Source organism: Emys orbicularis, chromosome 3 (assembly GCF_028017835.1).
Source record: "Emys orbicularis isolate rEmyOrb1 chromosome 3, rEmyOrb1.hap1, whole genome shotgun sequence".
Classification (NCBI taxonomy): domain Eukaryota; kingdom Metazoa; phylum Chordata; order Testudines; family Emydidae; genus Emys; species Emys orbicularis.
In genome coordinates, this window is record NC_088685.1 from 95,534,888 (window position 1) to 95,562,264 (window position 27,377).

General features: G+C 38.6%; 1 protein-coding gene across 1 annotated transcript in view; it reads right to left on the bottom strand.

The window, feature by feature from the left end:
* Positions 1-27,377, bottom strand: part of TBC1D32 (TBC1 domain family member 32) — a 157,831-nt gene that overhangs the window by 88,227 nt on the left and 42,227 nt on the right. Inside the window, 6 exon segments of the mRNA XM_065401287.1 lie at positions 13,077-13,165; positions 15,535-15,651; positions 16,565-16,683; positions 21,714-21,801; positions 23,283-23,421; positions 25,359-25,441. Coding sequence (XP_065257359.1) covers positions 13,077-13,165; positions 15,535-15,651; positions 16,565-16,683; positions 21,714-21,801; positions 23,283-23,421; positions 25,359-25,441 — 635 coding nt within the window.

Below are 27,377 nucleotides of genomic sequence, written 5' to 3' on the forward strand. Positions count from 1 at the left end.
GGTAGGAGAGCTCTGGCCTGTACCGAGTCGAAGTCAACCCCTATAAATTCCAGGCGCTGTACTGGAAAGATGGTTGATTTCTGGGCATTGATCTGAATGCCCAGCTCCATTAACAAGTTTATTGCAGATTTGGTGACTTGGCGAGCCTCTTGTCACAGGCTCGGAGGAGGAAATCATCCAGGTAGGGGTAAATCGTGATCCTTTGGGAGCATAAGTGTACTGCCATTACTGAGAGAACCTTGGAGAATACTCTCGGAGCAGATGATAGGCTGAAAGGGAGTAATTTGTACTGGTAATGTTCTTGTCCCAGGGTAAATCTGAGGAACCATCTGTGAGATGGTAGGGTTGAGATATGGAAGTAGGCGTCCTGAAGGTTGAGAGCTGAAAATCATCTTCCTGTTCCAACACTGGAATACTCATATTTAGCATGACCATCTTGAATTTTTGAGCTTGGCAAACTTGTTGAGTGCTCTGATGTCTAGTATGGGTCTCCAACCTCCCTTTCTGTTGGGTATTAGGAAATAAGAATAAAAAGCTTTGCCTTATACATGTTGAGGTACTGGTTCCAGACTTCTAACTGGAGGAGACTATCTATCTCTTGTCGTAGTAAACTCTTGTGAGAAGGGTCCCTGAAGAGTGATGGGGAAGGGTGTTGTGGAGGGAGAAGAGAGGTAAAATGGATGGAATACCCATTGCGAACAATCTCCAGGACTCATCAGTCTGATGTTATGTGTTACAAGTGCTGCAAAACATTACAAGACAATAGCCGAATGGGTGGAAAGCAGCGGTCAGCTGTAGTGATTGGGGGAAGTGGTCCGTTAACGCGTTGACCAACACGTTAAAATTGGTGCTTGGAATTAGATGGTTGCGACGTGGAAGACTGTGGGCCAGATGGTTTACGCCTAGGGAACTTAGATTTTTTACTCTGTGGTTCGTAATAGCGCTGAGTTTAGTATTGGGAGGTGCATGGTTTGTGCTGGGGCTGCAGACTAAATTTCCACTTCTGTCCAGGCATGTAGATACCCAACAAATAGAGAGTGGCCCTGGAATCTTTAAGGGTATGTAGGGAGGTGTCAGTTTCGTCCGCAAAGAGCTTTGTGCCTTCAAAGGGAACGTATTCGACGGTCAACTGCACTTCTTTGGGGAAGCCCGAAAGGTGTAACTATGACATATGCCGCATAACCACCACTGTGGAAATGGACTGGGCTGCTGTGTCAGCTGTGTCAAGAGCAGACTGTAGCACAGTGTTGGCCACTACCTGTCCCGCCTGCATGATTGCTTTGAACTAGTTATGCTGTGTGTGACAGGGTTGGGACTCACCACCCAGCGCCTCCTACTGGTTTTCTCCGGGAATTAGCTCAGTCCAGTGGCGCGCCCTCTCATGGTGGTGTCCCGCCCGTTGTCTTACCCTTGGTTGGTGTCTGAGCCCGCGTTGCTCTCCAGCTCGTGGCGTCCTCTTCAGGACCACTGCCCTCTGGCAGTGCCCCTTAGTCCATCCACACCCCCTTCTGGGGAGGGTGATCAGCAGTCTTTCTACACCCCAGCCACAATGTCCAACCACACCCCCAAAGTCTAATCCCTCCTGTCAGGGATCTGGCGTAGTCTGTGATGGCCGCTCCCCAAGGCCGATGGCTGGGTATACTGCACGGGGGAAAAGGGGGGACCCAGGCCCACCCTCTACTCTGGGTCACGACCCAGGGACCCTCTGGCGGCAGCCTCGTTAGCCTCCTTCTCTCCCCTCGTCTGTCCACTTTCCTGGGCCGCTTCCCCTATGGCCCCTTGCACCCGCTAGGCCCTCCCCTTCAGGGCCTGCAGCCTGCCAGGCTACGGGCTAGAGCTCCCTTCTGCTCCCCAAGCCTGGCCAGCACTGTGCTGTCCACGGTGCTAGTCTCCCAGCTCTGGAGACAGACCTTCGCCTGTCGAAGGTCTGGGACAGACTGCCTGCTCCCTTCCTGGGCAGCCTTTATATAGGACCAAGCTGAGCCCTGATTGGCTGTCTCCAATCTTGGCTCTGATTGGCCCCTAGTAAGCCCTTTTCTTATTGGCTGCCGGCCTGCGCAGGCGCCTTGGCCTGCTGCAGCCCCTCCTAGCATGGGGGTGGGGCAGACACCCCACCACACTGTGACTCAGGAATCTGATCAATAAAGTTGCTAAATTTCAAATAATTGAAGTAGTCATATTTCGGAGTCAGGCTTGGTAATTGGCGATTACTTTGGAATTTATTACTGTTACTGTGGTGCCATACAATCTGTAACCACTCTGAAAGTAAAAGCATGTTAGCAGCATTAACTTATGAAGTGTATTTAATTTGTTATCAGTTACAACAGCTTTAGAAGAACTTTGCCTTCAAGAGGAGGTGTGTAAGCAAATGCCCACGTGACAGGCCTTCCACATAACTGCTTTTGTTGCTTCTCACAATCAATAGTACATAAGTCATGATCAATTGGCATGCTTTTCTCAGAGAAGAAAAACTGACAATTAAACCAAAGCTACTCTTTCTCCTACTGAGAATGCTAAGAGTTGATTACTTTGAGTACTGCCCCTGTAGATTCCCCCCTCCAGAGATGTGTGCTCCCACGGCACTGCAAGTTCAAAATCCTCTAGGAAGCAATGACTATTGAGACTGCAGACATGCCTCCTTGTGCACCTAAATGTTGGTGTAGTAATACATAAGGAAGGCTGGCTCCAATAGCCCTCACTTCCTTTATCAACCACTGTTGACAGATTGACTCAGAACTTGATCTTCTCCTAGGAAGGTCAAAACCTGCCATGAAATCTAATGGTGATGATTTGGAGGCCTGTCTACGTACAACTTATTAATTCTGTTTGATAGTATGAACACTCTGCTTGTGATCTTATGGATAACTTTACTATATTCTTGCCTCATACTTCTTGTTGCTAAGGAGGAGAGGAGGACTGGGGACTGGGTGTGCACCTCTGAATAGGGTGGTCATTAAAGACCATTGTGACAGACCCAGACCAGTGGGGTACAGGAGTCTGGTAGAGGGCAAATATACTGGTCACTGGATGAGTAGTTTTCTGTTCCCTGAGTGACCAGAGAAGGGGCTGCACTAGAGTAATCAGGAACCTGCTAGAACCAGTTAAGGCAGGCAGGCTAATTAGGACACCTGGAGCCAATTGAGAAGAAGCTGCTAGAATCAATTAAGGCAGGCTAATCAGGGCACCTGGGTTTTAAAAGGAGCTCACTTCAGTTTGTAGTGCGAGAGTGTGAGGAGCTGGGAGCAAGAGGCGCAAGGAGCTGAGAGTGAGAGGGTGAGCTGCTGGAGGACTGAGGAGCACAAGCATTATCAGACACCAGGAGGAAGGTCCTGTGGTGAGAATAAGGAAGGTGTTTGGAGGAGGCCATGGGGAAGTAGCCCAGGTAGTTGTAGCTGTCATGCAGCTGTTACAGGAGGCACTATAGACAGCTGCAGTCCACAGTGCCCTGGGCTGGAACCCGGAGTAGAGGGCGGGCCCGGGTTCCCCCCAAACCTCCCAATTGACCTGGACTGTGGGTTCTTCCAGAGAGGAAGGTCTCTGGGCTGTTCCCCAATCCACATGGTGAATCTCTGAGGCAAGAAAATCCGCCAATAAGCGCAGGACCCACGAAGATAGAGGAGGAACTTTGTCACACCATCAACAACTGAATAAGCTTTGCCCTAGAAAAACAATGGGATGGTTGCAATCTAGATAAAACCATTTTTTCAAAGTCTGGACTCCAGGTGGATGATAATCAAGCAACAGACCATCACACATAAGAACATAAGAACATAAGAAAGGCCGTACTGGGTCAGACCAAAGGTCCATCTAGCCCAGTATCTGTCTACCGACAGTGGCCAATGCCAGGTGCCCCAGAGGGAGTGAACCTAACAGGCAATGATCAAGTGATCTCTCTCCTGCCATCCATCTCCATCCTCTGACGAACAGAGGCTAGGGACACCATTCTTACCCATCCTGGCTAATAGCCATTTATGGACTTAGCCACCATGAATTTATCCAGTCCCCTTTTAAACATTGTTATAGTCCTAGCCTTCACAACCTCCTCAGGTAAGGAGTTCCACAAGTTGACTGTGCGCTGCGTGAAGAAGAACTTCCTTTTATTTGTTTTAAACCTGCTGCCTATTAATTTCATTTGGTGACCCCTAGTTCTTGTATTATGGGAATAAGTAAATAACTTTTCCTTATCCACTTTCTCAACATCACTCATGATTTTATATACCTCTATCATGTCCCCCCTTAGTCTTCTCTTTTCCAAACTGAAGAGTCCTAGCCTCTTTAATCTTTCCTCATATGGGACCCTCTCTAAACCCTTAATCATTTTAGTTGCTCTTTTCTGAACCTTTTCTAGTGCTAGAATATCTTTTTTGAGGTGAGGAGACCACATCTGTACACAGTATTCGAGATGTGGGCGAACCATGGATTTATATAAGGGCAATAATATATTCTCAGTCTTATTCTCTATCCCCTTTTTAATGATTCCTAACATCCTGTTTGCTTTTTTGACCGCCTCTGCACACTGCGTGGACATCTTTAGAGAACTATCCACGATGACGCCAAGATCTTTTTCCTGACTCGTTGTAGCTAAATTAGCCCCCATCATGTTGTATGTATAGTTGGGGTTATTTTTTCCAATGTGCATTACTTTACATTTATCCACATTAAATTTCATTTGCCATTTTGTTGCCCAATCACTTAGTTTTGTGAGATCTTTTTGAAGTTCTTCACAATCTGCTTTGGTCTTAACTATCTTGAGTAGTTTAGTATCATCTGCAAACTTTGCCACCTCACTGTTTACCCCTTTCTCCAGATCATTTATGAATAAATTGAATAGGATAGGTCCTAGGACTGACCCTTGGGGAACACCACTAGTTACCCCTCTCCATTCTGAGAATTTACCATTAATTCCTACCCTTTGTTCCCTGTCCTTTAACCAGTTCTCAATCCATGAAAGGACCTTCCCTTTTATCCCATGACAGCTTAATTTACATAAGAGCCTTTGGTGAGGGACCTTGTCAAAGGCTTTCTGGAAATCTAAGTACACTATGTCCACCGGATCCCCCTTGTCCACATGTTTGTTGACCCCTTCAAAGAACTCTAATAGATTAGTAAGACACGATTTCCCTTTACAGAAACCATGTTGACTATTGCTCAAGAGTTTATGTTTTTCTATGTGTCTGACAATTTTGTTCTTTACTATTGTTTCAACTAATTTGCCCGGTACCGACGTTAGACTTACCGGTCTGTAATTGCCGGGATCACCCCTAGAGCCCTTTTTAAATATTGGCGTTACATTAGCTAACTTCCAGTCATTGGGTACCGAAGCCGATTTAAAGGACAGGTTACAAACCTTAGTTAATAGTTCCGCAACTTCACATTTGAGTTCTTTCAGAACTCTTGGGTGAATGCCATCTGGTCCCGGTGACTTGTTAATGTTGAGTTTATCAATTAATTCCAAAACCTCCTCTAGTGATACTTCAATCTGTGACAGTTCCTCAGATTTGTCACCTACAAAAGCCAGCTCAGGTTTGGGAATCTCCCTAACATCCTCAGCCGTGAAGACTGAAGCAAAGAATCCATTTAGTTTCTCCGCAATGACTTTATCATCTTTAAGCGCTCCTTTTGTATTTTCATCGTCAAGGGGCCCCACTGGTTGTTTAGCAGGCTTCCTGCTTCTGATGTACTTAAAAAACATTTTGTTATTACCTTTGGAGTTTTTGGCTAGCCGTTCTTCAAACTCCTCTTTGGCTTTTCTTATTACACTCTTGCACTTAAGTTGGCAGTGTTTGTGCTCCTTTCTATTTGCCTCACTAGGATTTGACTTCCACTTTTTAAAGGAAGTCCTTTTATCTCTCACTGCTTCTTTTACATGGTTGTTAAGCCACGGTGGCTCTTTTTTAGTTCTTTTACTGTTTTTCTTAATTTGGGGTATACATTGAAGTTGAGCCTCTATTATGGTGTCTTTAAAAAGGGCCCACGCAACTTGCAGGGATTTCACTTTAGTCACTGAACCTTTTAACTTTTGTCTAACTAACCCCCTCATTTTTGTATAGTTCCCCCTTTTGAAATTAAAGGCCACAGTGTTGGGCAGTTGAGGTGTTCTTCCCACCACAGGGATGTTGAATGCTATTGTATTATGGTCACTATTTCCAAGCGGTCCCGCTATAGTTACCTCTTGGACCAGCTCCTGCGCTCCACTCAGGATTAAATCTAGAGTCGCCTCTCCCCTTGTGGGTTCCCGTACTAGCTGCTCCATGAAGCAGTCATTTAAAGTATCGAGAAATTTTATCTCTGCATTTCGTCCTGAAGTGAAATGTTCCCAGTCAATATGGGGATAATTGAAATCCCCCACTATTATTGGGTTCTTAATTTTGATAGCCTCTCTAATTTCCCTTAGCATTTCATCATCACTATTACTGTCCTGGTCAGGTGGTCGATAATAGATCCCTAATGTTATATTTTTACTAGAGCATGAAATTTCTATCCATAGAGACTCTATGGAACCTGTGGATTCGCTTAAGATTTTTACTTCATTTGAATCTACACTTTCTTTAACATATAGTGCCACTCCTCCCCCTGCACGGCCTGTTCTGTCCTTCCGATATATTTTGTACCCCGGAATGAACATTAATCATCTGATGGGGTTTTGAAGCTGACCAGGGAAGTCACCTGACACAGGGGACTGTAAATGATAAAAGGACAATGTCTGCTTTCAGTAGCCCTCTTCCCCCCCAACCAGAAAAAGAAGGCAAGATTGAGCAAGGTGAAAGAGGGAGGAGAGAGGGGCAGCAGAATCCTGGACCCAGTGAACAGATGTTAACCAAATCCCAAAGGACTCTTGGAGTGATGAGGAAAGTGAGGCAGGGATTTGCGTGCAGATTTTGCTGTTTTTTCCCCCACCGATCTATATATCTCTTGTGCTCGCTATGAGAAAAGTGTGATTGGTTTAGAATTCCTTTGGCAAAGTCTGTCTTCTTTGGTCCATAAGAACATAAGAACGGCCATACTGGGTCAGACTAAAGGTCCATCTAGCCCAGTATCCTGTCTTCCGACAGTGGAAAATACCAGGTTCCCCAGAGGGAATGAACAGAACAGGTAATCAAGTGATCCATTCCCTGTTGCTCATTCCCAGCTTCTGGCAAACAGAAGCTAGGGACACCATCCCTGCCCATCCTGGCTAATAGCAATTGATGGACCTACCCTCCATGAATTTATCTAGCTCTTTTTTGAACCCTGTTATAGTCTTGGCCTTCACAACATCCTCTGGCAAAGAGTTCCACAGGTTGACTGTGTGTTGTGTGAAGAAATACTTTTTTGTTTGTTTTAAATCAGCTCCCTATTAATTTCATTTGGTAATCAGCTGAAACGTCCCAGTCTTAGTAATCTCTCCTCATACAGAAGCCGTTCCATACCCCCAATGATTTTTGTTGCCCTTTTCTGAAGCTTTTCCACTTCCAAATATATCTTTTTTGAGATGAGGCAACCACATCTGCACGCAGTTTCAAGATGTGGGCGTACCATGGATTTATATAGAGGCAATATGATATTTTCTGTCTTATTATTTATTCCTTTCTTAATGATGCCCAACATTCTGTTCACTTTTTTGACTGCCGCTGCACACTGAGTGGATTTTTTCAGAGAACTATCCACAATAATTCCAAGATCTCTTCCTTGAGTGGTAACAGCTAATTTAGACCCCTTCATTTTGTATGTACAGTTGGGATTATGTTTTCCAATATGTATTACTTTGCATCTATCAACATTGAATTTCATCTGCCATTTTGTTGCCCAGTCACTTAGTTTTGAGAGATCCTTTTGTAGCTCTTCGCAATCTGCCTAGGACTTAACTATCTTAAGTAGTTTTGTGTCATCTTCAAATTTTGCCACCTCACTGTTTACCCCTTTTTACAGATCATTTATGAATATGTTGAATAGGACTGGTCCCAGTACAGATTCCTGGGGGGCACCACAATTTACCTCTCTCCATTCTGAAAACTGACTATTTATTCCTGCCCTTTGTTTCCTATCTTTTAACCAGTTACCAATCCATGAGAGGACCTTCCCTCTTATTCCATGACAGCTTACTTTGCTTAAGAGCCTTTGGTGAGGGACTTTGTCAAAGGCTTTCTGAACATTTAAGTACACTATATCCACTGGATTCCCCCCCTTGTCCACATCCTTGTTGACCCCCTCAACTAATAGATTGGCGAGGCATGATTTCCCTTCACAAAAACCATGTTGACTCTTCCCCATGTCCATCTAGGTGTATGAAAATTGTGTTCTTTACTATAGTTTCAACCAGTTTGCCCAGTACTGAAGTCAGGCTTACTGGCCTGTAATTGTCGGTCACCTACATTGGGGCCCTTTTTTATGGATTTTGAGACACTGGCAGCTCAAAGGCATGTCTTATTTTCTTTACTGTGATTTCTACTATGCATTTCTACCAAGCATTTTCTCTACCCTGATTTCTATAGTGCTGAACAGATAGACTCTTAAAAAAGGAAGCTGATAATGGGGTCCGCACAGTGTCATCTTTAATCTATCTTCATCACAACCAACGAGGAGATCTGACCCTCAACTCAGGAACAATGGTCATGCTTACTCAAAAGAAAACAGTAACACCAGAAAATATAACATAAAAGCTTAAAAAATTAATTCGATATCTGTATATTTTTCAGTTGAAAAAGGTCGCTATTATGGGAAATGATCTATAACAACTATATTAAAAACTAAGATTAAGTTTAGGAGGTACAATGAAATTTGAAGTTAGACAAGCACAGCATATGACTGAGGGAGACTAGAGTTTTTAACCCAAAACTTGTGTTTGAAATGCAAGAAAGCAAATTTAGAATTTCTGTGCTCTAGGCAGAAGACTTGTAAGAATTCTGTGTATTAACCATGAGCTAAAACTAAATTGGCCATCATTGCTTTCAAAGAGTGAGATGCATACAGGCCTTCAAATGACAATCCCACCAACCAACAGCAGTACAGAACACACGATGACAGCTACTTTAGCATATTCTCTTGGTCACATCTTGTCCTGTTCTCTTGATATTGAAAGAGATAAAGACTTTAGAGCCTTTTTATATAAGTTTGTTAAGTCTACTACACTGATTTAAAAAAAAAATCACCAAAAACATGCTGTGATAGATTGTTCTCAAGCTTCAGCTGCTACTGAATTTTGCAATATTTGATTTCTCTTCATTGTCAATTTAACTAGATGTGTGTGTCTACACAGATTCTTTATCCATTATAACTAACCTGCTGCTCCTACCAGATTTGTTCAATGATGCCACAATTCAGTGCTTGACATTACAGTTGCTTCATATACTAGCAAATTTGATATCAGTGAAGGAATTAGGTAGGGGAGCATGCTGACTATACAAGACAATGTTCCTTTTGAAAAAGACAGACATCTTTGTACTCAGCAATTTTAGGAAAGTAGATCAAAATTAATCTCAAATGGATTCTAGTGAAATATATATCTTTCAAGTTTGACTCCATGGAGTTCAGAGGTGTGAGAACTTGGAATGAGTATGTAATAGTACAGATTCCTTATATAAGGAACTGAATTAGTCAGAATAAAAGTTTTGTATTTACGAATTCTAAAACTATTACCCATGAAATAGTATGTGTGCACCTTCCAAAACTCATGAAAAGCCATTAAAACAATAAGAAAACATTCAGGCTATTTAATAACAATTTTCAAACTTAAGGTACAAAAGGGAAATGTAACATGAAGCTGGATGCTTCAAACACACTCAAGAATAGACAGTATTCAGCTGAAACGTGTTACTGATGTTATAAAAATGCAACATAAAACTAGAGGATACTAAGAATATTTTCATTTTTTCTCAGCTTTAGCCCACTATCCTGTACACTTCCTTATGAGGAATGCATTTTGTGGTCTGATTTTTAAAAGTATTAAAACTTCAGTGACCATCAGTACAGTAAAGGGACAAGTTTAATCAGTTTTGAAAATATAGTTTCCAAAATATTAATATATTGCTTTAAATATATATTTGGGTAAGAAATAGTGCACTGTCTCTGATTTGTGGTGCTTTTGGTCTCACCTAAACCATCCACTTAAGCCCATAAATACAGAAGAAAGCTATGTAATAAATCATAATGATATTTGTTATGAAGTATTTTATTGTGGTAAAACACTTGTCAAAACACCGTTCAAATTAATCTTTTCATAAATATTGTAGATATTGTTGACAATAATATATACAGTTTTCTCTTTAATCAAACTGACAGCTTAAAAAAGCATATTTAAGCCACCTGAGATGTCACAAAGAAGGTAGACGTAGACTTTGCTAATTTTTCTTGGAAACCTATTTAATGGAAACTAAATGCCAAGCTTACTGCTATGGCTAAATATATTTGAAAAGAAGGTGACAGGTTGCTTAATATAGAGATCATGGCTTGTACTTCTGACATTGCATACCCTTATATGGGGTTCAGAGTTTGTTAGAGATCAGAGGACTTAGTGCCTCACTTTGGCATTCTAATACATGTAATGAGCAGTGTTGAAAGGCTCTAGAGTGAGTTGCATCTTCCCTTCTTCTAACGGAAGGAAAGTTGACAATAAATGGGGCCTTTGAGGGAAGACAGGAGAAGGGGGGACGTTCGTGGGAGGCTGTGAAATGGTAGATCCAAGGCATCACTGAGGTTATAAAAGGAGCTTAGGTGGCCCCACAGAAAATTATGGTTCAGTAGTTAAAGAATCTTTTCTTTGATTTCCTAGTGTAGCAGCCATTTAATATTATATTAAAACATTACCTACTTTGATATGCAGGACATTTTCATATTGTGAATAGCACATTACTTATTTTTCCCCCTAAAATAATAGTGGCAACAACAATAATAATAATACTATCTAGTTTATATAGAGCTTTTCATCAGTAGGTCTCAAAGAACTTTACAAAGGAGTTCAGCATCATTACTGGTGGAGAAATAAAAATGCATAGGCTTGGAAGAATTAAATGTTTATCAGTAAATGATGATAAATGTTGATTTCACTATATACACATAAACCAACGAAAACATATTTCCATCAGTAATGACTGAAATTTACAGATAGGCAAAGCAAGAAAAAATGCTGCTTGAGAATTAGAGTTTGATTTAAGGCTATTTACTTTGTACATTTTGACATGTGATGTTGACAATTTTTTGGTTTAATGGTTCTAAAAATAACTCTTTGAATATCAGTGTCTACTGTTATTAAATAATTACTGTCTGACCCCTCTCCCATTGTCTGACCACCCATAATTTCCAGGAACTGAGTAAAATGCAATTAACAAAAAAAAAGATGCTTAACACCCATAATTTTTCACAACTGTGAAAATTTAAAATCGATAAATATAGAAAAAAATGCTTAAAACTAAATACTGATATCTGTCAAAATTATAAAAAATAAGTGTTCTGCTAAGCCTAAAAATAAGACAATTTGTCTCTTTACATGAATTGAGAAACAGAACAATGTCCCTATTCTCAGAAGCTTTCACTTGCTTTCTGTCCTTTTCATAATCCAGTGCAAAATTTCCTTCTATGCTTCAGGTTCTTCAGTAAATGTTAAGACCCCTCTAATCTATTTAAATAGGTGTTTGTAAAATGGTTTCAAGTGTCATGGTTGTGGTACCCATGTACACCGGGTACAAGCTTGTTAAACACATTTTTTTAAAGCATTCACAATCAGGTTGGAATATGTGTACTTGTTTAATTTTGTCAATCTAAAAGGAATCAGGGAGTCAGCTGTGAACCCACTCAAAGAGATTAGCTGAAAGTTTTATCTCTGTGTATAAAACATGCATTGGAGTTCATGATTTTATGGTTCAATGAGCACCCCATTTATTTATTTATTTATTTATTTAGCAGTGTAGACAGGGCCTTAATGAAAACCACAATATAAACACACAGACAAAACTCATAGTTCCTTTTCAGAACAGCCTGCCCAACTGGGAGTGAAATCCTGGCTCTACTGAAATCAAAGGGAGTTTTGCCGTTGACTTCAATGGTGCTAGGATTTCACAGTTGTGTCTAAGTAACTACTAGTTTTTCAAATGCTATCTGCGGACTCATCACCTCTACCTAACTTAAGACTCCTATAGTCCTATATTATTTTATGAAACCATCTCTGACTCCCAGTTTCATAGTACAAGACTGTACTTCTCATATCTCAAAACTTTGTCACTGTACATCTCATACCTGTTCTGCCAGATGAAAAATGTTACCTGGATTATTTGATGTAATCTACAGTACATAGTTCACTATTATTTGCATGTACAGTACAGATTAATTTACTCTGATATTTTGGTATAAGTGAGGCTATAGAAAACTAACTTTGGACTTTATAAACCATTGGGACCATTATTTTGTCCAATCAGACATTATCAAACTTTTTTTCACAGTATGGATCACATCTTAATAGAGATACCCTAAGCAAACTATTTATCCTTCAGGCTAGGAAAGAAGAAAGAAGGAAAATGATAGATTGTTATTTCTATTTTTAAATACTTGGAAACCACACAGACACTATATTGATGAGCATCATATTCAGTAGACACATTTAAAATGTTCATTCAAGTTCTAGACATATTACTGGTTCTAGTGGTAGCTCCCATTTTAAGCACAGGGAATATTGCTGGAATTGGTAATATAATTAAAACAGAATGAACTTCTGAAATGCATTCATTGTAGATAAATTAAATATATAAAGATGCACATGGTAATGTAAAATCCTCAATTTATTTCAGTATTTTAGCAGGAAGTTTGTTTCACGTGTCATGATGGATGTACTAAATTTGCTTTTCAACCATCCATGCTAACTAACCTTGTGCAACTGCTTTTATTGCATCGGGTAAAGGAATATTAAATAAAAATTGGCTTTGCTGGTTTCCTAATTCTGTATAATGCATTTTTCATTCAACCTTTCCATGTTAAAAAATAAAAATAAAAAAATAAACCTAACTGAATTTCACTTTCATGCACAATAAGAAGCAATAATATGGGTTTATTGGAAACCAACAGAAACTTGCTGTACTGTATTCTCATTTTGAACAGAGAGTGGATCTTACCTCAGACCAAAGATGTGTGATTGTTCATAATTGAATAAGGAGTGAATTTTAGCTTCTGAATTCAAAATTATAAGTCTGTCAATTACATCCTGAAAAAAGAAGGCATTATTATAAAATTATCATGCATCTTCTTATATTTCTTACACTTAAGGTTGATTTATGTGTAAAAATACAGCATTATTTTTTCTAAATGTTACCTTTTTTTTTTTTTTTTTTTTTTTAAAGTATTCGTGCTTAATGTTCTTACTTCCATTAAAGTCAATGGTGCGGAATCAAGGCACATTATATTTTTTATATATATATATAAAAAAAAACAGAAACACATAACTCAGTTAAATACATCTCAAGGCACTGAAATATTAAGCATTTTAAATTACTATTGAATGTTAATATTGGATAGCTCAGTGGTTTGAGCACTGGCCTGCTAAACTCAGGGTTGTGAGTTCAATCCTTGAGGGGGCCACTTGGGGATCTGGGACAAAATCAGTACTTGGCCCTGCTAGTGAAGGCAGGGGGCTGGACTCAATGACCTTTCAAGGTCCCTTCCAGTTCTAGGAGATGGGATATCTCCATTTATTATTATTATTATTATTATAAAGCAGAATATCCTTTATTTAAAATGCATTCTTATTTAAAGATAGTGGAATCCTCTGACACCAAATTATTTCCCTCCCCCACAGAACAACTTCACTGTAAGTGAAACTGCTACTTTACACTGCAATGCAACTAAACAATTTAACATTTATTCTAAATCACTGGAAATTCGATTTTATTGGATCATTTGTGTATACAAAGATTCTTTTGAATATAATTTCCTTTAACCCCAAGATTGCTGCTGCCTTTTCAGTCAGTTGGTTGGCCATGAACTCAGTAATGTAAATAATTTATAAAGGACTTAATGCAAATTGGCTATTTGTGTGCACAAAGAAAGAGATGCTGAGAGATGTTTGTCTGACAACTGCAGCCTCTTCTGCCATTGTATGTTTTAGCAAGGAGCCAAGAATGAGGGGTGGAACACTGCAGACACCAGGGTTCTAAAGAGTGACCCAGGGACATCTGAGCCACGGATGGGGGTTATGAGGGAATGGAAATCTGGAGAGTAACCCAGAGAAGAAGCGCAGGTGTACAGGGGCCAAGAGAAGATTCTGGGCTTTGGAGGGGCTTGTGCAAACACCAGGGCTCTGAAGGTGGAGAGAGCATAATTTGGAGAATATTTAAGAACTTTTACTACTATCCATGTGAGCAACTATCAACACTGAAATAACACTTCTTTACAAACCTAAGAAATTCCTCAAACAAAAAGCTTTATTAAAAAAATCACTTTGAGGTGTTCCAGAGTATATTCCACCAACCCAGATTCATAAAGCTATGAAATCACTACTTAAGTCTCACGCAACCCATAGAACCTTCAAACATGATTTTGCTTTCTTCATATTACATCACTTGCATACACTACCCTCAACAAATGACTACTCCCCTCCTATGCCTCACAAAACATGCAATTTGGACTCTGAACACAAATAACTACTGAAAACAGAAAATAGCACCATACTGCCCCATTAATCACGTAAATAGTGTTACAAGATTTCAAAATAGTAACTTCCAAACATGACAGACAATTTTACAAACTATTTCCACTTTTAAAAATATTCCCTGCACTAATAGTCATCCAAGACTCTCATGCATAACTAAAAATCTACACCATAAAAACTAATCAAATATTTTAATACAATAGTCAACAGTTTGAGCAATTGACAAACATCCAATTGTAACCACTTTGTGTGGTTAGAGTTGAAGTTTACACATGACGTGTAGAAGAGGAGGGCAGGGAATGTGGATAAAATAACGTGGAGAATGAGCAATCATTAGCATACATACATAGGACTGGGTAAGGAAGTTACTAGGTAAATCCTGACTTTTTATGTTGTGTTGGTAGTTTATGCACTTCAGCAACTCTAACCCATTTTTAATTAATTTTTTTGTTAAAAGGTTAAATATTTGTCACTACAATGGGTGTGGTATAAGACTACATATATAGTCCCTCCTCCCTCCACTTAATATATATAAGTGGAGGGAGGAGGGACTATACATACATACACGCACACACACATATAATAATGTATGATACAAATATATCCATACATATGCACATGCGCGCGGACACACAAAATTAGAGACGTTCATATATATCATTATTATCCCTGGGAACAGATTTATAATACAAGTGAGGAAGGAAAGTAAGACCTTCAAATTATGTAAAGATTTTATATTACCCAATATACTATGTGCATATGCTGCCCTCATGCTGCACACAATAAAAAATGCAAAAACATTTTAAAATATATCATTGAGCAGAAAATAGAGCATGTCTTTAATTATTAACATAATACTTGCTCAGGCAAAGTGTCTAACTACATTGTAATATTTTGAAAAAAAAATCAAAGAAAAAATTACTTACAACAACATTTGTAGGAACTTCACGGAGAGAATATTCTGATTTATTTGGTATCTCCTGATCACCTATCAGTTCATAAATAGCAGGATAGGATAGCAAATTTACCAGCGCTAGAAAAGACTTAAAAAAAAAAAAAAAAAGTTGATCCTGTGAACTTTTGTATTTATATAACCAAACATTTGATAGCATTTAATTGGCAGTTAATTAAAACAATGTAAAGAAGTTAGGCCCAGGTCTCAGCCTCACCCTGCTCTGCAGTGTGAAGTTTCAACAGGCAGAGCTGCCCAACAAAACAAATGTGGAACATTACTCATATCCTCATGAGAGACACATGTATGCTAGCCTAAAGGTAGTGCCCATGCACCTTGTGAGAACTGTGTGAACTGATGGGCTGTCACATTGCAGAAGCAAATGGCCCAGTGAAAGTTGAGAATTCTTCTATGGGTCTGAATGAAGTACAATTCTGGCAATAAATGTTGAATGATTTTCGAATGCTATACTACTTATATCATCACATACTTGTAAAATTTGGTGGTTTAGATCATCTTGAACTAGTAGTTGTAACTCATTCTAAGACAAAGTAACCGTTATCAGAAAGAGAACTTTCCACTTGAAAGAATGTAACCTCATGAAAAACAAACTAACTGAAAATCAAATATAAAATCAAATCATATTCCATCTAAAATATTAGCCAATTTAGGTATACATTTATATGCTGTTCTACAACACTGCTCATAAATCTCAATTTATGCTATTATAAGAACTCATTTGGTCAAGATGATCCTCTATATCACTCTTTTTATGATATCGTTTTAAATTGACTTTAAGTGACCCTTGCAATTGTGACCCTCCATATAACACAGGAACCTATTTCATTCAGTCATTGTTTTGCTTGTTGTACTACACCAATTTTGCCTTAAGTGGCTAAATTAGAAGCAATGCTGATGAAATGTCTCATTTAAGATATTAATGAAAGCACCTGTGTATTTATACACAGTAGTAACAAATTGCACAAAATAAGATAATTTCTCACCTTCTGACAGCTTCGGTCAATAGGATCTACTGGAGTAGAACTGGGGTGAGTTACTCTAAGATCATCTCTTCCACACTCCAGAACAGCCCATAATTCAGTTATAAGTGCTTTTATAAACCCTAAAATTTAATGTTTGATTTAGTCACAAAAATGCTTAATAAAACAAGTAAAATAAAACTCAAAACTCTATACAATGTGGACCAAATCTTAAAAAGAGATTGCCTCAGGGACTACTCTCCTTTTCTATCCATAATATGGTAGGTACACCACCATCCTTCCCACTGATGATCAAATAACATCATTAGGACAACTACAGCAACTCTTTACAAGGAAAAGTAATATTACTGTAGGTAATATATTTTTCCATTTTTGTTTGTTTGATTTTAAGCGATTAAGTAGCTGGAAACAAAGAAGACCCAGTATTTTGTCACAAACTAGCTCTTATAGACCACAATTTGGGAACCATATATTATACAGTATCATTGATTCTAAAGACACAGGATTTAAGACAACTTGTTTGGAAACAACTCACTTGCACTTGCATAATAAAATAAACTAGATTTACCTAAAGAGAGAGTAGTTTTGCACAGCTGCCTGTGCCAGTCTACTGTAATATACAGGGTCAGATTTAGGGGCAGGCTATCCAGGCAACCGCCTGGGGTGCCGGGCTTTGGGGGCACCGTGCTTGGGGTGCTGTTTTTGTTGTTAGCAACAAAAGGGAAAATAGAAGGTTTGAAGTAAAATGTTTCAGGTATTCAGCTTGTGGATTAATTTTTCACTAACTACCTAGAATGTTTTGGACCTTTGTAGAATCTCGTGGAACCTTCCAGACTTTCTGAGAACTACATTTTCCTTGACCCTCCTAGAATGTTGTCAGCCATGCCCTTGCAGGTATATAATGGACAGGGCATTGCCAATCAGTCAATGAGATATAAGAATGAAGTGAGAGCCCAGTTGCGACACTGCAAACCTTGTTTTATCGTGCAATTGTGAAAGTGTACTTGTGTTTTAAGACTTGAAGAGTGTAAGTAGTGACTAATAAAGGACATATCTATCGAACCCCATCTATGCAACAATATAAAAGAAATATTTCTTTTGCCATGCTTACCATGTAATGTTTGATTACTTTCTAAGACTGCAGAACACAGACTTTTGCTCTCCCTAATACTGACCATTTCCCCCCCATAGAAAATAAAAGCTGCCCCTGAAGAAGCCTTCAGGAGCTCATTATAGGAAGTTAAAAGCTCAATTGCAATCTAGTTTGCAGCAATGGACAAATTTTATAGGAAAATATCTGAAATAGAACACCACAGACTGGGCTTTAGGCAGTAGCAATCATCCCAGTGCAGAAGAAATTGAGAAGTGAAGCGTAAATTATGGAAGTCCTATTAGTAAGGAATTAGCAGATTTACTTGAAGATAAGGAATGGAAATGAGAGGAAAGTGATGGAGAATCGTCCAGTTTTCCTGGCAACATAAAGGAGAGTGATGATAGAGAAAAATTCTGTTTTACATGAAAAGGAGAGGAACGATAAAGTAGAATCAGCCTTGCATGATGACAGAAACAGAAGTGAGAGAAACTGCACATCATAAATCAATACATCAGATCCTGCTTTATGACCAGCAATCCTAAAATCTGCTGATACTGATCACAGAATATCGAATGAGGGTATGATGTTTCCAGTAAATGACAGAAGCAACACTTCTCAAAGTCAAATAAGTTGTTCATTGAACACAATGGTAATTTTCTCAGTTTGGTAGAACTCCTGGAGAAGTATGAGGATGTCATGCGTGAACACCAATGTCAAGTAGTTTGTAAAGAAGATGTGGACCATTACTGCAGCAAAACAATTCAAAACTGATTGACTGACTTTATGGTAAGGCAGGTGCTTGATAACATATTGATGCGGCTTGGCAAAGCAAAGTACTACGCAGTAATAATGAACTGCACTCCCGACATTAGTCAGAGTAAAGAGATGTCATTTACAGTAAGATTTGTTAACAAGGATGGCTGTATACAAGAAAAGGAACGTTTTATCTGTTTCTGGTCTGTGGACGACTCTACTGGAAAAGGCCTAACAGAACTGTTTATGAACATTTTGAACAAGAATAAAGCTTCAGGACTGCCGCAGCCAAGGCTACGACAACAGCGTAAACATGAAGGGAAGAAACAGTGGCATCCAGGCAAAGATCCTTATGTTGAATCCAAGAGCTTTCTTCATGCCTTGTGGCTGCCATTCCCTCAACCTGACTGAGTCAGATGCAGCATCATCTTCGTTAAATTCAATATCTCTTCGGAGTACTGCAAAGGATATACATCTTGTTTTCAGCATTAACTATCAGGTAGTAGATCCTCACGGACAATGTTACAAATCTGACTGGGAAGTCAGTAAGTGACACTCACTGGGAGAGCCATATTGACAGTGAGGTACCAAATGACTGAGGTTTATGATGCTCTGATGGAACTGGTGCAGTTAAGTAAAGCTGTGGCCAGAATCCGACACAAGATGCAAAGCCTGGCAAACCAGATCACTGACTTCAAATTTCTGGTCTCAATTGTGGTTTGGCATAATATCCTGTTTCAAGTAAACATTGGAAGCAAGGCATTAGAAACTCAGTTGATGGACATCATGACAGCTACTACTTTGATGAGAAGTTGCCTTGATTTCGTTGTGGACTACAGAGACAACGGATTTGAAGATGCCATCACTGCTACCAAAGAAATGGCAGAAAATGTAGGAGTTCAGCCTGTATTCAAGGATACTCATATTGATCAGAAGAAGAGACAGTTTGGTTACGAGGGTAGGGATTAGGTGATGGGAAGCTCGGAAGAAAAATTCAAGAGGGAGCTTTTTTGCTCACTCGTTGACACTGCTACAGTGTCCATCAAAGAAAGCTTTGGACAAATAAAGCACCACTAAAAGACCTGGGGATTTTTTTCTGACCTTCATAAGCTGCTGGCGGACAGGAAAACTGTACGGACCTTCACCAGATGCTGACACATGGGGAATGTTCAGTCATCATTGATAAAGATCTCTATGTTGAATTGGACAACATCTGTGACATTTGGCAACACCGGAAGCCCTCTCCATTCCAAGTTCTCTAATTCATTCATGATGTAGAGCTCAAGAACACGTTTCCTAAATGTGTGGATAGCTTTGGGGATTCTGCTCATGCTGCCGGTCACAGCTGCAAGTGGTGAGTGCAGCTTTTCAATGCTCAGACTCATTAAAACATATCTTTGACCGATGATAGTCGACAAGAGACTGACATCACTTGTTATTTTATTGGTTGAAAATGCCATTGGCCAATCTTTGGAACTCTCTGACACTGTGCTTCAGTGCGCCAGGGCAAAGGCGAGAAAAGTGACCTTTTGAACTAAAGGATTAGGGTTAACATTCTAAGGTTGTCACCTACCGTAACACTATTTAATACTGGTCCACCCAGTGTTGGTGCACAACTCAATTTCTTGATGTTAGTACATTTCAGTTATTCTTAATATTAAAGTTTCTATAAGCTTAGAGGAAACCAATTTATTTTTTATTTGCTTATATATGGCATGAATAAATACAGATTTACAGTGTGCAAATTTATCATCTTATATGCCAGGGATAAATCATGCATGCAAATTGTGCATCAAAGTCGTGAAATAGGCTACAACTACAATAAAAAATAAGGTATTCAAAAGTTTAAAAAATGGAGGGGGGACGCCAAAGATGCTCCTCACCTGCGACGTCATATGGTCTAGGGCTAGTCCTGCTAATGTATATTGCTAGCTGATTGTAAAATATGTTAAGAAATCTTATCAATATATATCTTCAAATGAAAATTAAGGGAAAGATAAGTAGAAATACATATCTTCTGAGTACTGTCTACTGTAAATGATAGGCTGATATTTATAACCTCAGTCATGTTTGTATAAATGCCTTCTAGTAGGGGTGAAGATCTGGGCTGATTCTTTCAGGTATTTCACCTGACTTCAATATCATTAACCATAGGATGTGTCCTGGCTGCGGACCATAGTAGGACAGAAGGAGTCACTCAAGTTAATCTGTTCCTCATTTCCTGAGAGACTCCAGAAAGTAGTAGCAGACTTTTTTTTTTTTTTTTCAAAATCAGCCACAAGGTTTCTCTTATGTAACATACCATAGGGCTCCATTCTGTTGTGCAGGAACTGAAATATGTATACAGATCATTTTAAAAGATTAATGAGAAAATTGGAGCTGTTGTGTCTTCAGTATGAGGACTAGCTGGCTGAAACTGAACTAAGAACAGACTGAAATAAAGCTTGTGGTTTAGGGACAAACTGAAGAACTGGTAGAGATTATTTCAGCTTCATTCATTGGTGGAGTTTGCCTGTCATACTCTTGCCATCTTAATTACTTCCCCAACTCTTCTGGATGAACAAACAGAACAGTTGCCAGACAGTTCCATAATCTACTCTGGTTGCAATTCAAGTTATCAGTTTTAATCTTTGAAACACTACATGGTTTAGGTGCAGGATATTTGAGCTGTGGTGCCAGTCCCTGGTTTAACTTGGAGAAGCTTTCTGGCACAGCATTTTTAGTGAAGAATTCTTGATTCTGGAACTCATTTCCTCACCAATCAGTGGTCCTAAAGAGCTAGAGTTTGTTGATGTTCAGACCTATCCATCTTCCCAGGCTTTTGAGAAATGAGTGGGTCATGAAGATGGTATATCAGTTAAAGAAGCTGGTATTTATTAATTATGATTAGTTGATGAATGAGGAAGGTTTGTGATTTATTACCAGTTTATTTTGTAACATTCATTAATGTATTCATGCATTTAGGTGAAAGGATAGATACATTTCTTTGAAATCAAAACAAATGAAATAAAAATAAAAAGAGGAACATTCTTTTACTATGCTATCTTAGTTTTGTTTCACAGAATATACAAGATCATATTCTTCCATCTGCAAAAACTTAATGCATAAGGCATTTCTGTACTTAAGAAAAAAACATTTAAAAGAATAATTTTCCACCAAAAAATCAGCAGGCTCCAAACTAGTCATTACTAGTATTGCATATCTATCTTAATCACATCTGACTTTATTTTGTTTAGAATTATATTATTTTAATTCATGATATTACAATGTGTTAGTGCCTATGATAAAGTTCACCCTTAAAATTACCTGAACGCTGCAGAGCTACTGCACCTGGAGATGTCGCTGCCATTTGTGTAACCATCACTCCATAACCAAACCTTTCACATCCACTCACCTATTCATAATAAATGTAAGAGATAAAAGAAGTTTGGAGAATACAACCAAGACACTCATATTCTCAAATGTTCTCTTATGTATTTTGACTTGTTCCCTGCAGAACTTTAATTTCTGTAAACAAATGTATCTAGACCAATCAGGGTCAGATTACAACACAAGCATGTTTGTTTAGCCAGTAAAGGAATCTCTCCCTTTGCTATTTCAAAGTATAAATAGCATAATATAAAGCAAGTGCAACTTCAGCACACAGAATAACAACTTTTTAAGACTATAACCTTCCAAATCCTTTGCACCCACCGATTAAGACTAGGGGCCACAAAACCTTTTAAAAATTCATGTGATCATAGAATCATAGAATATCAGGGTTGGAAGGGACCTCAGGAGGTCATCTAGTCCAACCCCCTGCTCAAAGCAGGACCAATTCCCAACTAAATCAGCCCAGCCAGGGCTTTGTCAAGCCGGGCCTTAAAAACCTCCAAGGAAGGAGACTCCACCACCTCCCTAGGTAACGCATTCCAGTGCTTCACCACCCTCCTAGTGAAATAGTGTTTCCTAATATCCAACCTAGACCTCCCCCACTGCAACTTGAGACCATTGCTCCTTGTTCTGTCATCTGCCACCACTGAGAACAGCCGAGTTCCATCCTCTTTGGAACCCCCCTTCAGGTAGTTGAAGGCTGCTATCAAATCCCCCCTCACTCTTCTCTTCTGGAGACTAAACAATCCCAGTTCCCTCAGCCTCTCCTCATAAGTCATGCGCTCCAGACCCCTAATCATTTTTGTTGCCCTCCGCTGGACTCTTTCCAATTTTTCCACATCCTTCTTGTAGTGTGGGGCCCAAAACTGGACACAGTACTCCAGATGAGGCCTCACCAATGTCGAATAAAGGGGAACGATCACGTCCCTCAATCTGCTGGCAATGCCCCTACTTATACAGCCCAAAATGCCGTTAGCCTTCTTGGCAACAAGAGCACACTGTTGACTCATATCCAGCTTCTCGTCCACTGTGACCCCTAGGTCCTTTTCTGCAGAACTGCTACCTAGCCATTCGGTCCCTAGTCTGTAGCTGTGTGATAACATATTTTGCCTCCATAATTGAATGCATAATTCCCTATGTAATTTGATGTCTGGCATGTTAGATCTTGCCGTTTTACTGGCAACCACTGTACCTATATTTCAATGTACATACATCACTGAGCACTAGTCTGACTAAGGATTAGGTCCCAAAATTAAATGTAGTGTAAAAAGTATCCTTTTGCTTAACATTTTGAGCTAAAAAGTAACAGTGATAATATGACATTATTATTGACATTTTGCAGAGTAACAACTGAAATAAAATCAATGTACCATACATTTAGAATGTCAGATTACATTTTAACTCAACTCTTCCAATAAGATAACAGATAAACAATGGTTTATGGTTTTCCCTTCTAATTACCTTAATTAAATAAGTGATTGTACTAGACTCTGACATGCCTACCTGGAGTTTTTTTGAGAATCTGCTGAACATAAAGGTTACACATTCATTGAGGGCTCCTGTATTCTGAAGCAGAAGAAGACCTTTTGGAGTAGCAGCAAAGTTTAATAAATCATCTAATAAAGTCTCTTCCCATACCATACTGAAAATGATAGAAAAATAAAATGAATAAAAAAAGATTTAAAAATAAAAGTAGTGAAAAGCAAGAGAAAATATAAACTTTTCAGGTTAAAAAAAATCTACCTTTCACTATGTGTATAGTAGCAAGTTAAACTACTTCTTGGGGGTTAAACTATGTACAGAACAGCTGTACGGTATACAAATACTGCATCGAAATTCGAGATCACAGAAAAGATCTCACATGGTGAGATAGGATGGTCTAGTGGATAGATAACATGACCAAGAGCCAGAAGACTTGGGCTCTAATTCTCAAATCTACTGCTGACTTACTGTGTGACTTTGGGTAAGTCACCTCTCAGTGTCTCAATTTCCCCATCTGTAAAGTGGGAATAAGATTGCTTTCTCACCACTGTAAAGCAAATTGAGAGCTACAGTTAAAAGCACTATATAACTGCAAAATATTATTAAAACTGTTTTGTAGGTGTTATATACTAGACATGAAACAATACTAGAAAATGGGGGCGCTGTTTATGAAAATGAGATGCTGTTACATACAATAACCCACATCTGGGTAAGCATATGTGCATTCTTTCCAAACTATTAAAATGTGTCCACTGGAGTCCAGATACTAGTGACTCCATGTCCAGTGAGAAACATTTATATATATATATATATATATATATATATATATATATATATATATATATATGAATTGGTAGGGTGATGTGGGAAAAGGTGACTATTAGAAGCAAGTGTGAACACACCCAAACCGTCCTCTACCCAAGAAAGAGAAGCCCAGCATTGAAACGATCTCTCACTAGACACCATCCCATCACCATGGGATTCACCTTGTAATCCGGCTTCCCTGAACACATTGCCTTACTGGATTCTCATTTCTGGGTCTGAGCTCCCTTGGTGGATGTTTGATTCCCACCAGCAGCAGTGACAGATATAAGCAGAAACCCCACTTCCAACAATGGTCAAACACCACCCTAGACTTTAGCCACCGTATCTAGAATCTTGAAGTTATTTCTTGTTTAGTGGGAAGCAAAAGCTTCATCTAAAAATAATTCCTCAAAGTCTCTTATTCCATAAAAAAAATGTCAAATTCAGCAGTTAGGAAGGGATTGTAGTTTATAATTCACTGAAATTAACTATTGATAGGCATCTCCAGCAGAGCACTTCATATAGGGTTCCCTTACTCAACACTGATTTAAAGTCACTACAGTCACTTCACAAAAGGGAAAAAAATAAACCAACAACAAATATTGTAATTCCTATACAAATTACATATGGAAGCTTTTAGAAACTATCCCACAGCAATTAAAAGGAAAAGAAAGACATACATAAGTCTATCGATAACGTTTAATTACATATTTTTATACCCCACATTCACATGCAATATAGAGTTCATGTATTTCTTACCATGTAAAACTTAACATACAACCATCTACTGGGGAAATGAAGTTTGCATTAACATCAAAGGAGAGATGTCTTTTCTCTCACTGTGTGACAGGCTTTCAGTCAGTATTCTGGTAATCTCCCTATATGATGTTTTGAAGGCATTGATGGTATTCTACAAAACAGGATTTTTAACTAATAACACAATCAAAGCCATGAGAGAAAAACTGTCAGCTATTTTGTTTTACGTCTTTTAATTCATATTTTCCCAGACAAATTTTGATCCACAGACAGCAAATTATGAGCCAAATCTATATAGAACTTAGTATAACTACACAGAGCTGGGAAGAATTTTATAACTCAATGAGCCCTGTGCTAGGAAGGTCTAAAATGAGAAACCTCAGCTCAAGATATGTACCTTCGTGTAGCTACCAACCTGCTCTTAGCAAAAGCCTAAGAAAACAGATGGGCCTAATAACTGTCCTGAAGGTCAACAAATCTGGGCTGCAGTGGACTTGTGTATTTTACCCAAATATGAATAGACCCAGCAGTACTTACATGTTTTGTGACTCTTGATTTCCTGATGAAATGGAGTCTGCCCCAGGTACAGGAGTAGGAATCCTTTCTGAAAGTGAACTAGCCTATGAAATAAAAAATATAGTTATTATTACATCATTCTTAGAAGTCCTGACTACCACTAACAAAAAGGATGGAAGGATGGTCCAGTGGTTAGGGCATTAGCCTGGCATTTGGGAGATCTGAATTCAATTTCCTGCTCGGTCAACAGGCTTCCCATGTGCCTGTACACAAGGCACTTAAGGACAAATTTTAAAAGGTATTTAGGATTCTATCTGCAACTTTAGGTACCTAAATATCTTTACAAATCTGGCCCTTAGTCTCTGTGTGTCACAGATTCCCATATGTAAAATGGGGATAAATAGTCCTTCCCTGCTTCACAGGGGTATTGTGAGGATAAAGACATTAAAGATTCTGAGGCACTCAGCTACTATAGTAATGAGCCATATAAGTGCCTCAGTTAGATAAAATAAAATAGATTAGATGAAATAAATCCTGAATATGTTTTAAAGGGAATATATTTCAAGGTGACACTATAATTTCTGTTAATAAAATATAGTTTTATTATGGACCTTTCTTTCATAGTTTTTCAATTACTAGACTATTTTTTAAATGACAGTAGCAAAAAAAAAACTGCTCACTGTAGTACGTGCTTCTGTAGTGGGGAATTACATTGTAATTCTGCTTCTCTAAGTATGTCATTCTGGTAGGAGTCTCAGCTCCTTAGTGTGAGCCAAGCAGAACTTCCCAAGTTTTTGAGGGGTTATTTGATCAGTAGTAGCTGATGGAAGCACAAGTCACTACCCCAGCTACTAATGACTGAACATTAACTCTTGAAACCTCCTCATCAGTTCTTGCTTGACCATAGTCAGCAAAGGAGTAATTCACCCAAACTGTGCTACTCCAATCACCATTCCAACTTCAACCCATCCAACATCATTTGGATATGATATCCTGTACTCAGAGTCCCTCCTTTCCAGTTAGGTCTGTTTCTTTTTATTATGTTTTTCCCATAGCTCTTTTGTCACAATTGACCCAGAAATGTAAATGAGGCCGTGGTCTCCAAATATCCTTTGACTCTCCAATCAGGCCTTTTTTAATGTCCTGTAAATGTTTTGGTACTTTTTTTTTTTCTCAATGCTTTCTTTGGTTTTCTAAAAAAACCACCAAAACTCCTATGCTTTCCTTTGACAATGGCACTGTATAATTCAAAACACGATGACTGTCACTATACTGAGATATTATCAGTACCCTTTTATGTGAGGTAAGGAAATTCAGTGTCAGGAAAGAACACCTAACATTACAATATACAAAATAAAACCAAATTAATATGCTCCAAAATAAACGCTTAGATCCAGAATGTCCTGGCATATTGTGCCAGAATTCTGAATCAGAGTAGTTCAATTACATTAATAAACACCTATCTGCCAAGTTGTAAAATACTGTGGAATATTTACCAGAGGTGTGAAAATGTTAAGGTTGTTAAGTAAATATTTTCTATATCACTTATTTATCAGCAGAGCGAAAAAATCCTGAAAAAAATCTGAAAAATTGTAATTCTATTTCTATATCTTATATGGTATAGAAAGAAATGCAAATAATATATTTTTCCAATCTTGCTTAAAATAAAACTACACACTCTCTGAAATTTTGTAGATAACTTAGTTTTCTTTTTAATTACAAAATTTCACACACAAAAAGAAGGAACTTTTTTATTCCATTCGCATCTATGGAGATCAGTGTTCTTAACTGTAGGATACTGGTCTCTTTATTGCATATTAGCTTTGATCTGATCTGAAGTAAGAAGTACCTTCTGAATCATCGATACAAAATTAAATATATCAAACAACCCTATCAACGTTCAGAAAAAGTCAACAACTTTGATGGGGAAATGTAAAAATGTAAAAGATATCTGATTTTTTTTTTTAAGAAAATACTTTATTTAAGATCAATGATTTCAGATTTTTAGGTTTTAAGCAATGATGGGGATATTACACTACT